The sequence below is a fragment of the Marmota marmota genome, unplaced genomic scaffold (genome assembly GCF_001458135.2).
Source record: "Marmota marmota marmota unplaced genomic scaffold, marMar, whole genome shotgun sequence".
NCBI lineage: Eukaryota > Metazoa > Chordata > Mammalia > Rodentia > Sciuridae > Marmota > Marmota marmota.
In genome coordinates this window covers 4,472,431-4,484,661 of record NW_026000026.1, presented here as the reverse complement: position 1 = coordinate 4,484,661, position 12,231 = coordinate 4,472,431, and the positions used below count along the sequence as shown (strand labels likewise).

Here is a 12,231-nt window from a genome sequence, read left to right as displayed (position 1 = left end):
ATGAATTTCTGTCTACGTTCATCACCTCCGGGATGCGCTTCCTCCTCAACCAGCAGGTGTGGGCCGGGGCAGGTCGGGGGCAGCAGGGTGGGCCTGCCCTCCTTTGAGAAGGCACTGACTGTGGCCCCCGCCTTCCAGATCTGCCCTGTGCTCTACCATGCGGGAATGGTCTTGCTCAACTCCCTCCTGGACACTGTGCCTGGTGAGTCGGTGCTCGCGGGGCCAGGGGCCCAGGGGAGGCCTGGGGAAGGTGGGTGGGGAGGAGGGTGGCTGCCACCAGCACCCCAGGAGGCCCAGCCGTGGCAAGTTCCGGGGTCAGTGTGCTGCTGACTTGCTGGGTGACCTTAGGTAAGGACTCACTTCTCTCTGGGCCTTGAATTCTCCACCTGGTGGCCAGCGCCTCCCCTTGGGGTTGTCACAGCCCGTCCTCAGGCTGCGCACTGGACCCCACTCGGCTTCATCATCTGGCACGTAACAGGTGTTCAAGAACAAATTCCTTTTCCCCAGCGATGACCCCTTGCTGCTGTGAGAGAGATCTTACCCCATCATGCCCGACACCCAGGGTCTGGAGGGAAGGAGGAAGAACCAAGGAGAGGATTCCTTTGCCATTTTCTTTAGCAATTTGATGAAGCCCTTGTAGTATTCATAGTAGGAATAATACAGCAATAGAAGCACTTACTACACACCAGGCCCTGAGTGCTCTCCACACAGAACTAATGGGCTCCTCCTAACAACTTATAAGTGGAGTTATCACCAATTTATTGATGAGAGGCTCAGAGAGGTTAAGCACAGACCTCACACAGCTTTGAACGACTTGCGCTCCTCCTTGCAGTGCGCAGTTCTGTGGATGAGCTTGTGGGCATCGACTATTCCCTGCTGAAGGATCCTGTGGTCTCCACCAGCAATCTAGACATGGAATTCCGGGTGAGCCACCCAAGTTGGTGTGTGTGACCTCTGACCTCCCTCCCCCTCTGTGGCTGATTTTAGCTTCCTAAAGTAGAGCTCTGATGAGGCCACTCTCATTACTGAGAATGCCATGGCTCCCTATTGCTGCAGAAGTTGGTTCAACTGGCGTTTGAGCTTTGTTAATTACATCTGGCCCTGCCTTTCTAACTTCATCCCATTTCTCCACAGCTACTCTTGCCTCTCACTTCCCACCCCAGGGCCTTTGCTCAAGCACAGCCTAGCCCCATCTCCCTGAAGGAGATGGACATAAAGTTCTAAGTACATAATGTCATTTCGTTTTCTCACAACCTTGTGAGTGAGGTGCTAACATTTATACAGTTGTCCCCAGGATCCAAGCATGCTCAAGTCCTTTATATAAAATGGTATAGTATGTGCACAGGTTCTATGCATTCTTTAAGCCATCTCACGCCTGTAATCCCCATGACTCAAGAGGCTGAGACAGGAAGATCCCAATTTCAAGGCCAGCCTCAGCAACTTAACAAACCTTCTCTCAAAATAAAGAATAAAGGGGCTGGGAATGTAGCTCAGTGTTCATGGGTTCAATCCTCAGAACCTAAATAAAGATTATTTATAACCCTTAATGCAATGTCAATGCTGTATAAAGAGTTTTTATACTGTATTGTTTAGAGAATAAAGACCAAAAATGTCTGCCTGGGCTTGGAACAGATGCAATGTATTTTCTTTCTTTTTGATACTGGGGCTTGAACCCAGGGGCACTTATGCACTGAGCCACACCCCCCAGCCTTCCCACCCTTTTTTAAAATATTATTATTCTGAGACAAGGGTCTTGCTTAATTGCTGAGGCTGGCTTTGAACTTGTGATCCTCCTGCCTCAGCCTCCCAAGCCAATAGGATCACAGGTGTGCGCCACTGCCTGGCACAATTTTTCTCACGTATCAGTTGGTTGTCTCGTTGGGCTCAGAGGGCTGACTATTCTCACTTTAGGATGTCAAGACTTGCTGAGGGAGGTGATGACACTTGCCCAAGGCCACATCTGGAGTAGGTGGCTACTACCTTCGCTCCTCTCAGAGAACTTTAGAGCACAATCTCCAGAGCTAGAATGGCTGAAGTTCAAATCCTGGATCCGCCACTGAAGAGCTGTGTGACCTTATGCAAGTGGCTTAACTTTCTGTGCCTGCTTCCTCATTTGTAAAGGCCAGTGATACGTGTAAAGCCCCTCATAAGGGCTGCCCTATGGATTAAAGGAGTCCATCTATGCCAAGAGGCTGGCAGAGGACCTGGCACGGGGGAACCACTCTGCTTGTGCAAATAGTGGCTTTTTTTCTTTTTTCTTTTTTGTACTGGGGAGTGAACCCAGGGGCGCTCAACCCCTGAGCCACATCTCTACCCTTTTTCATATTTTATTTGGAGACAGGGCCTCACTAAGTTGCTTAGGGCCTCACTAAGTTGCTGAGGCTGGCTTTGAATTTGAATCCTCCTGCCTCAGCCTCCCAAGCCACAAACAGTGGCTTATTACTGCCGTCAGCTTTCAGGGCCCACTCAAATGCCACCCATCTCATGAAACCTTTCTTGATCTTCCCTTTTCCAGTCGGATGGGGTTGCTGCCTGCAGCTGCCGAGCTGCTCTCCTAGCCATGCCTGTGGGTCCCCCCAGAACAGCAGCCGGTGCAACCCCACCATCCCCCACAGGGCCAGCACAGGGCTGGGAGACACGGGCCGGGGTCAGTCTGCCTTGACTCAACCCTGACCCCTCACCCCAGGGAGCATTCTTCCCCTTGGCCGAGGGGAACTGGAGCCTCCTGAACCAGGCGGTGGAGCCCCAGCTGCAGGAGGAGGAGCGGATGGTGTACGTGGCCTTCTCTGAGTTCTTCTTTGACTCTGCCATGGAGAGCTACTTCCGGGCAGGGGCCTTGCAGCTGTCCCTGGTGGGAGATAAGGTGTGCCGGAGCTGTTGGCAGGGTGGGCAAGGGGGGCGAGGTGGAGCTCCCAAGGGCCCGGCCTCATCCCCGATTCCCTGTTCAGGTGCCCCACGATCTGGACATGCTGCTCAGGGCCACCTACTTTGGGAGCATCGTCCTTCTGGTGAGCATTGACTAGGGCTGGGGGTGTAGCCAAGCTTGGGGGGCATACCACCTACACACTTTTGAGGCAACTTGTGGAGGGGGGACCCCCAGGGCAGCCCTGGAGGAGACAGGCCTAGCCTCTTGCCTGTGGCCAAGTCCCCATCTTGCCAAGCCCATTCCAAGTCTGTGAAGTGGGGTCGCTACTTCCTGCCCTGTCTGTCTCCACACGGCTGATGTGAGGCTGGGAGAGAGCCCAAGCCCTGCAAGTATAGGGCAGGATGGGCAAGGAATGAGGATGGATGTATTCTTTAACTCCCCCTGTTTAGGACCGGGGTTGTGGCTCAGTGGCAGAGCGCTTGCTTCATACAGGTGAGGCCCTGGGTTCGAGCCTCAGCACCACATAAAAATAAGTAAACGAAATAAAAATATTGTGGTCGGGATTGTGGCTCAGTGGTAGAGCACTTGCCTAGCATGCGTGGGGCACTGGGTTAGATCCCCGGCACCACATAAAAAAATAGACAAATAAAATAAAGGTGTTGTGTCCATCTATAACTAAAAAGATTAAAAAATAAAAATAGTGTGTCCACCCACAACTAAAAAATTAAAAAAAAAATTCCCCTTGTTTAATGGGGAGAGGGGAAGGAGTTCAAAACTTTGAAAGTTTTCAGTTATCATTAAAGGATATGTCCTCATTTTCAATTTTGTGAATCAAACGCTGGAATTTGAACTTGGATTTGAACCTGGCCTCCTCTGCACTACACAACCTCACAAGGTGGTCATGAAAATTAAAATGAATTTTCAAGTAAAGCAATTGACAGCACCTGGTACACAGCAAGTGCTCAATAAACACCAGCTGCTGTTATGATGATCCTCTTCCTCCTCTTCACACTGGGGCCAAGCAGTGAAGAGCAGGGACTCCTGCAGACTGTCCGAGTCCCCTCCCTGTCCCCCAACCTAATGCCTACATGGCCTTGGACAAGCCACGCAACCTCTTTAGGCCTTGGTCTGTCCGTCTCAAAAACGACAATAACAAAACCTGGCGTGTGCTGTCACAGTGAGGTTGAGAGGAGCTCACGGTGTGCAGTGTGCAGGGTCAAGTTCAGGGGTGAGTCAGCACTTGAACAGCTTCCTCCGAGGCCCCTGGGAGAAACCGTGCAGAACCTCCCCGGGAGAGGTAGCAGGAAGCTGGAATATTCATGCCCCTGGATATTGGGGAGAAAATACTAGGAAGAAAAGGAAGGAGCATCCCTTTGTGTAAGGCCGCAGCATGGGGCAAAGCCTAGGTGCACACAGGAGGGGTTGCGAAGCCCCAGCAGTCTTGGTGCTGGTCACTCCTGGGCTACCAGAGGGCAGGGCTGCGGGCGGTCCTCTGTGGTGTGACCTGCCCTCCTTGCTGTCCCCAGAGCCCTGCAGTGATTGACTCCCCGCTGAAGCTGGAGCTGCAAGCCATGGTCCCCCCACGCTGCACCATCAAGCCCTCGGGCACTACCATCTCTGTCACAGCCAGTGTCACCATCGCCCTGGTCCCACCCAACCAGCCCGAGGTCCAGCTCTCCAGCATGATCATGGTGCGGGCCCCAAAGCAGGGGCAGCAAGAGGTCTGGGAGAAGTGGGTCGTGAATCTTCCAGTTCTGTGATGTGCCCCCCCCCCCCCGCACTTTCCCTCAGGACGCCCGATTTAATGCCAAGATGACGCTCCGGGGCAAGGCTCTGCGCACACACCTGGACCTGCGCAAGTACGTAGACAGGGAGGTCCTGGGCAGGCCCCAGCCTCCTTGCCCTTGTCTTCAGGGTGACCACACCTGCCCAACAGAGACAGAACCCGAGCTAACACTGAGCCGCACCTCTGATCCCAGCAACTCAGAGGCTGAGGCACAAGGATCCCAAGTTTGAGGCCAGCCTCAGCAACTTAGTGAGTCCCAAAGCAACTTAGAGAGAGCCTGACTCAAAATAAAGAGAGCTGGGGATGTAGCTTGGTGGTAAAGTGCCACTTTATAGGCATGTGCCACTCCGCTCAGCTAGCATCTACCCCTCATGCTGTGCTGTCCAGCGTGGTATCCATTGACCTCGTGTGACTATTCACCTTTAAATTAACCATTTACTCAAGTGCAGAAAGCCATACTTCATTAGCCATATAAGGCTAGTAGCTTCCACAGTGGACAGTGCTGTTTTACGAGCTAAATGAGTTAATGCAGGGTCATGGTTAGGGACTTAAATTCCAGAGGCAGGTTCTGATACTTATTGCTGTACGATCTTGGGCAAATTACCTAACCTCTCTGTCCCTCAATTACTCATCTATGAAGTGCATTCCTGATAGTGCCTGCTTCTTGGGGTTGTTGTCAGGACCAAATCAACTGGTAATTTAAAGTAGTTCAGATAATATTTACTTCTCTAACATGTTTAGTGTCTGACCGAGTAAGTAACCCCCGAAGAGCTGTCAGCAGAAGCGACATATATAGGTGCTTGGCAAATAAAAACTAGCAGACCTGGAGGAGACCCACAGAGGACACGGCTGGCTCAGGATGCACACCTGGGGCATGGTAGTGCCACCTGGAAAGGCTTGTAGACAGGTGGGCACCTCCCGCAGGGTGGCCTGCGGAAGGGGGCGCTCCCAGCCTTATGGCCACTGCTCTCCTCAGGTTCCGAATCTACTCGAACCAGTCTGCGCTGGAGTCTCTGGCAGTGAGTTGAGAATGGAGGTGGGCCAGGCGGGGGATGGGCAGTCCGGGAGAGGCCACCACCCAGGCACTGCCCTCTCTACCCCTCTTCCCTGCCAGCTGATCCCGCTCCAGACCCCTCTGAAGGCCATGCTGCAGGTCGGGGTGATGCCCATGCTCAACCGTAAGGCTGGGTACTGAGGGGGGGAGGGGGAGGGGAGAGCTGGGTGGGCCAGGACTGAGCCTGCTGCTCCCACCCACAGAGCGGACCTGGCGTGGGGTCCAGATCCCCCTACCCGAGGGCATCAACTTTGTGCGTGAGGTGGTGAAGAACCATGCGGTGCGTAGGGACGGGAGGTGGGCAGGGCTTCCCCCTCCCGGAGGAGCCCCAGCCCTCCCCTGTCACCCCAGCCCTCCTCTGACACCCCAGCCCTTTCCCAGGCCAGGCCTCCTCCTGGAGCTCTCCTCCAGCCCAACCTCCACACCTACGCATCTTTCATGCCAGCCCTCCATGATGCCCAGTCAGTGCTTCTGTAGCCTCTTAGCCCCCTGGAGTCACGGGAAGGAACTGCTCTGCCCATCTATCCCACTAGTGAGACCCCTCAAAGTCACGGGCTCTCTCTCGCAAGTTCTGGCCTCAGTGACTGGGACCCTCTCTGCCCACTGCACAGGGCTTCCTCACCATTGGCGCTGACCTCCACTTCGCTAAAGGGCTGCGAGAGGTGATCAACAAGAACCGGCCTGCCAACGCCAGGGACCCCCAGGCATCCAGTGCCCCTCCATCCTCCACAGCAGCTGTTGCAGCCCCACCCCCACCCTAGTAGCTTCCGCTTGGGACTCCACCCCTCTCAACCCTCCCCTCTCCCCCTTTAGTCCCCAGTGCCAGAGAAGATGGGTTGAAGCCGTGCCCAATTTAATTTCATAATCGATCCATCTGCTGTAGTCCTTCCCCTCCCCCTCCCCCTCCCCAAGGGCTGCCCTGAGAGCTCAGCTGGGGTCCTGGGATAGGACCCACACATCCAGAAGGACATCTAAGCAGGGAGGGCCAGCCCTGCCCTCCAGGTACTGCTATAGGAATAAAGTGCTAACTTGTCCCCAGGCTGTCTACGGAGAGGCTGGGCCCAGGCTGCCCTGCACAGGGCTGGGGCTGTGAGAAGTGGGGCAGTCCTGAGTCGGGGACCTGCCCACAGAGGCGTTCTGCATAGAGGAGGAGCTCCCTCCTAGTGGGAGGGTTTAGATCAGACAGTGAGGGCTTCCACGTGTCCCCTGGGTCCTCAGTATGGCTCTTTGTTGAGGAAGCGGGAGAACATGGTAAAGGCAGCTTGGGGCTTGTCAGTGGGGACCATGTGTCCAGCGCCCTGGGGAACAAAGCTCTGTGAGATTCTGACCCCCGTGGTCCCTCCCTCCTCCTTCATTCTCAGCCTCCCCCGAGCCCCCCAAACTTGCCCTTACAGGGCCAGAAGTAACCCTGAATAAAAGGAGGTCAGGGGTAAGGATGGCTGGGCTCTGCCCTTCCCTCTGCCCCAGTTATCCCTTGCTGGTCCCAAGCCCACCTTGATGGTGAGAAAGGCAATGTGGGAGAACTCCTTCACGAAGCCAGCGATCTGCTCCCCGCTCTCGCGGTAGTCCACTAGCCAGGGCCGGCGCTGCACCTCCATCTGCCACCAGGAGAGACATCAGCCCGTAGCCCCACCGTCCCTGCCCACAGCTACAGCAAGACCTGGAGTCCAGCAACTACCCTCCAGGTTTGCCCAGCGTGGACCAGAGCCACCCCAAGCACCTGCCCTCCGGGATAGGGGCCCTGCCTTACCTTCTGGTTGAGGGAGTCCACAAACCACTCATCCCCCAAGAAGTTGCAGGCCATGTCCACGTCTCCGTTGTATAACAGGATCTGGTATCTCTGAGCAGGGCCAACGGGGAATGCGCTCAGGCCTAGCTCGGTTGTTGGCACTAGAGCTTGAACCCAGGGGTGCTTAACCATATCCCTCGCACTTGTTTTATATGTTATTTAGAGACAGGGTCTTGCTAAGTCCCTTAGGCTGGATTTAAACTTGCAGTCCTCCTGCCTCAGCCTCCCAAGCCACTGAGATTACAGGCCACCCCACTCAGCTCGGCCCCACCTCTTCCCTGGCTTAAGCTCTAGGCCTCCAGGGAATTTAAGGGGCCCAGCTAAATGGCACAGACCAGGAAATTCTTGTTTTCTGTCAACTTAGAGCCCATCTGGTGAGCACTAATTAAACCATAATTATCCTCATTTTGGGACATCATAGTTAAAGGTATTTAAGAAATTCCCCCAGGGTTGTGTGACTACTCAAAGGACTTGCCCCTGGTCTGGCAGGACTGTGGGCAAGCCCTCTCTTGCCCTGGACCTCCATTTGCATTGTGATGTGATCTAACCAGCTCTTCCCATTCTAAAGGCTCTTTGATGGCTGCAGACCCCTTAGCCTCCTAAGCAGAGCAGCCTGGGGTGGAGACAAACCTGGGCTCAAATCTTTTCCCTGCCACCCATAGGACCTTGGCACAGGACCTTACCTCTTGGAGTTTTAGCTTCCCCAGTCCTGAAAGCACTCTGAAGGGGCCCCCAGCTTGCTGAGCTACTCCAGAGCCCTACAGCTGCTATTAGATCTGGCTGTGCTGCCCCTACACACCTGTGAATTGAGCAGCTTCAGGTACTGAGAGTTCATGCTTTGGTAGAGCCGGCGGTACTGTATGTTCACCAGGAAGCTGCCAGGAGCATGTGCACAGGCCCCAGGAAAGCCAGGCCACAGGGGGAGAAACCGTCAACAGATCAGACCTCTCTCCCATCCCCGAGTTCCTGCCTGGGAGGCAGACAGCACTAACCTGGGGACAGGGGCTGGGATTCAAAGATCCTCGACCCACCCCCATTTAGAAAGGTCTAGGGATACTTTTGGTTGTCACAATGACTGGGATGCAACTGGCATCTGGTATCTAGGGACCAACAGGTTTGAAAGTCACCCCATAGGACATCCCTGGATGGCCCCTGCTGTGCCAGCTGGAGGTGGCACTGGAGTAGGTCAGGCAGTGCCTATTATTAAGTTCAGAAGAGCAGGCGATGTGAACAGCCAGTGTGGCCATTTACAAAACATCTGGGATAACAGGTCATTTCCATGCCCTGGGTGGCCTTGCTGCATGTGCCTTTGAGAATTCTCAACCAGAGGACCCCTGGAAAACTTGCTGATGCCCTACGAGCCCCACAGCTCACCACCCCAGAGCCACCTGTGGCTGCAGAGCCTTACTTGCACATGTCCCAGCGGGGCAGCTGCTCGGGGATGTGGAGGGCCTTGCGCACATACGGGTTGTTGAGGTAGGTGGAGGCGGCCGTGGTGTTGGTGCAGGGGGGGTCCATGCGCACCTTGTCCCCGGAACGCAGCAGTGCCTAGTGGGGCACAGATACAGGGTCAGATCTTAATGTGCCTGCCCTGCCATACCCCACACCCCATGGGAAAGGTGCCCCAAGCTCTCGCACACCTGGTGCCACGTCCGCTTGAATGGCAGACGAGTGAAGATATTGCCAAAATCCTGGACCACAGCACTGTCCTTCTCATACCTGCAAGTGAAGTGGAGGGATGGGTGCTGGTCTCCAGGTGGGGCTGGCTGGCCTCGGGGGTGCAGAGCGGCACCTACCTCACGTGGCCAGGTACCCCCCCAGCACATGGAGCATAGAGGTTGTAGATGTTGAGGCCAGAGTTGCCCACGATTCGAGATACTTCCTGAAGCTGGGACAACACAACACCACGTGTTACAGACCCCTGGTCCTCCATGACCTGGCCCCTCACCAAGATTCTTCCCGCTTACATCCCCGTCATCTCCCTTCACCCATCTTTTTTTCACAGGGAAACTGAGGCTCAGTGAAAGGAATCTTCCAGACCTGGGTCCACATCCTAGCACTACTCCCTAGCCTTGTGACCTCAGGCAAGTGACAAACATTCTTGGCCTCGGTTTCCTCACTGGGGTTCCAGAGAACACATCGCTCAAAAGTGCAGGATAGAAAAGCAATGGGGCCGAGGGGACAGGGAGTCACTAAGGGGGGGTGCGGCTCTGTTTTCGGGATTGCGGGGGGCAGGGCTGAGGCGAAGTAGAGGCAGAACCTCACATTGGTCACACATTCCGGGTCTTTGTTGTCATAGAAGTTACACTTGTTCTGAGAGCAGCAGTGGGTCTGGAGCAAGGACCAGAGCCTGCAGGAAATGGGGGAAGGGCTCAGCTGTAGGCAGAGGTGGGCGCCCTCCTTCCTCTAACCTCCACCAGGACCTGACCCAGGGATCTGTCAGCAGAGATTAGGAAAGAGATCACAGGGTGTGGATATGGGTCTATGCCATACAGATGGCCCTCCTTAGTTCCTTTACATTCAGATGTCTACTTTTGACCTTCTAGCACCAAATTCTTCTGGCAACCCCACTAGCTCATAGGCCAGGGCAGGGCCAGGATATGGTGCCTGGAGGATGACCTGAGATCCCATGACTGGCCCCACCCTAGATTGCCCAACTCTGTCTCCCATACCTGTTTCCCAGAAGGCCATGGTAGTAGGCAAAATAGACGAGCGAGTTGTCGTTCTGCTCATAGGAAGAGAGTCCGTTGCCCACAGCCAGCCCCTGTGAAAACACCCAGGGCTCACTCATCTGGAGGGTGGGGAGGAGGAGGAGCTCCCTGACCCACACCTAGACCTTCTGCAACCTAGAATCCCTGGGTGGTCTGTGGGGTGGGTTGAGGGGGGGTCACTCAAGGTACAGAACAGAGCTGGCAGCCTGACAGGTGGTTTCTAGTCACGGGAGGCAGCAGGCAGAGATAGGGTCGCTGGTGGCTGGGAGGGAGACCGGCTGGGCAGGGGTGCTGGGCAGTCTGACCTTGGGAACTACAAGGGTCCCCAGGGGCCTCCCTGCCCTCCTGCAGCTGCCCTGCACCTGAAGGTTCATGCTGGGGTCCTGCATGACCAGCACAGCCAAGGTGGGGATGTAGATGCCGGCATAGCTCTCGCCTGTCAGGAAAAGTTTGTTGTCCTTATACTCCGGAAAGAGGCGGAAGAAATCTTTAAGGGCTTCAAAATTGCCCTGGGCAACCTGGGGGTGGCAGGATGGAGAGAATCAGGACGCACTGACTTCTGAGCTAGAAAAATCCTCAAGAGGTAATGAAACCAACCCTGGGTGTGAGAGGAAGTGACTTGGTTACAATCACATCCATAGCACATGACAGCCAGAAATGGATCCAGAGGCCATGTTCCCGCTCCCCTCTTCACGCCCCAGTGGAAGGCCAGGGAAGCTGGAGTGGGTGGGCAGGCACCAGACTCACCTCGGTGTCATTGGTGGCATAAACCTTGTCATCAGAGTAGGAGAAGCCCACCCCAGCTGGGGACTCAATGTACAACACATTGGCAATCTAGAGGGGAGGAGGAAATGAAGTGAAGAGGGGTCCCCACCACATTGGAGTGCCCAGACACCCCGGCAGGACCCACAGCTCAGCTATACCAGGTTCCATGAATAAGGGTTGTACTCCAGAGTGACACCATCTGGCTGGATCTGCCGAGGAAAAAGAGGGAATGAGCACCAAGGACCAACTGGGTGGAGGGGAAGGGCCCCAGTGCCAGAGGTCCTTTACACATGGACAACCCCCCAGCAGGTAAGGACAGTTAAGTAAGCCCCAGCACAGTGGGGAAAACAGCAAGGTTCAGGAAGAAGGAGACACTTGGAAGACCACGAAGTCCTTTTCTCCCCACCTTTTTCCCTTGGGTAACTGTCCCTTTCCCCTCTTTCCTGGGTCACAGGAGGAGACAGCAGCGTCCACTCACCAGGAAAGGGCCGTGCTCCGTCAGGAACCCATCTAGGGAGCTGCAGCCCGGACCCCCGTTGAGCCAAAGCACCACCGGGCTGCTCTCTGGATCTTTCTGGGACTCCACAAACCTGGGAGGGGTAGAGAGAGTTGGTGCGGGCGGAGGGCCCCTCCTGCCCTCCCCGCTCGCTCCCGGGAGCCCTCCGTCGTCCCGGGAACTGCCGGCAGCCCCCATCCCGCCTGGTGGGCTTTGCCAGCCGCCTCCCGCCCGCCCTGGGAGGCAGGGCCGCCGACCAGTAGTGCAAGTGCTTGGAGCCAGCGGCTCTGAGGTAGCCCGAGAACTGGCGGAACGACGGCTGCTTGGCCAGTCCGGGGAGGCACTGAATCTGGTCCTGGTCGGGGGCTGCCTGGACCCGGGACGCCCAGGACAGGAGCCACAGCAGGAGCAGCGGCGGCAGCGCGGCTCGGACCATCTGCGGGAGGAAGTGGTGGCGCCTGCAGTTTACCCGCTCGCTCGCGGCCAGGCGCTCGGGAGCCGCAGTCCCCCGGGAGGAGCTGGGCGCGCCGCGAGGGAACCCCGGCCCGGACCCCGCCCGCCGAGGCCCCGCCGCCGCCACCGACCCTGGGCTGGGGGACCCGCTCCGGCCGAGGTCCCCTCACCTCTGCTTCCTCGCGTCCTTGCTCTCCGGGAGGCGCCGGGGACTGGAAGTCATGTGTACCCTGAGTCACGTGAGGGCTGGCGTCACGTGTCTGCCCTCCCCAGGCCCCCTTTTTGCTCTCTGAAGGCCTCAGGGGAGGGAG

At 56.1% G+C, this 12,231-nt stretch overlaps 2 protein-coding genes across 4 annotated transcripts in view; one reads left to right on the top strand and one right to left on the bottom strand.

Annotated features, from left to right (window-relative positions):
• LOC107136665 (phospholipid transfer protein) overlaps positions 1-6,744 on the top strand; it is an 8,707-nt gene extending 1,963 nt beyond the window's left edge. The window contains 11 exon segments of the mRNA XM_015478955.2: positions 1-56; positions 139-202; positions 833-924; positions 2,687-2,863; positions 2,949-3,008; positions 4,393-4,557; positions 4,658-4,725; positions 5,629-5,671; positions 5,767-5,830; positions 5,910-5,986; positions 6,318-6,744. The exon segment at positions 1-56 is cut by the window's left edge and continues 38 nt beyond it. Of these exon segments, the coding sequence (XP_015334441.1) occupies positions 1-56; positions 139-202; positions 833-924; positions 2,687-2,863; positions 2,949-3,008; positions 4,393-4,557; positions 4,658-4,725; positions 5,629-5,671; positions 5,767-5,830; positions 5,910-5,986; positions 6,318-6,467 (1,016 nt within the window). The 3' untranslated portion in view covers positions 6,468-6,744.
• On the bottom strand, positions 6,543-12,226 carry Ctsa (cathepsin A). Of its 3 annotated transcripts, none has more exons than XR_007350325.1 (15): positions 11,725-11,903; positions 11,450-11,561; positions 11,130-11,180; positions 10,954-11,040; positions 10,569-10,724; positions 10,168-10,259; positions 9,761-9,845; positions 9,292-9,383; positions 9,136-9,214; positions 8,904-9,043; positions 8,295-8,370; positions 7,457-7,546; positions 7,200-7,304; positions 6,847-7,004; positions 6,543-6,816 (listed from the first exon to the last, which is right to left on the bottom strand). XR_007350325.1 is itself a non-coding variant. In XM_015478941.2 (15 exons), the coding sequence occupies exons 2-15, from the start codon at positions 11,901-11,903 to the stop codon at positions 6,921-6,923; spliced, it is 1,428 nt and encodes a 475-aa protein (XP_015334427.2). In that variant the 5' UTR covers positions 12,091-12,226; the 3' UTR covers positions 6,543-6,920. The 3 variants fall into 3 exon arrangements, 2 of the variants coding, with proteins under 2 accessions (XP_015334427.2, XP_048666703.1); XM_015478941.2 differs by adding an exon at positions 12,091-12,226 and having other exon boundaries at positions 6,543-7,004; XM_048810746.1 differs by adding an exon at positions 12,052-12,157 and having other exon boundaries at positions 6,543-7,004.
• Positions 12,227-12,231: the final 5 nt, after the last annotated feature.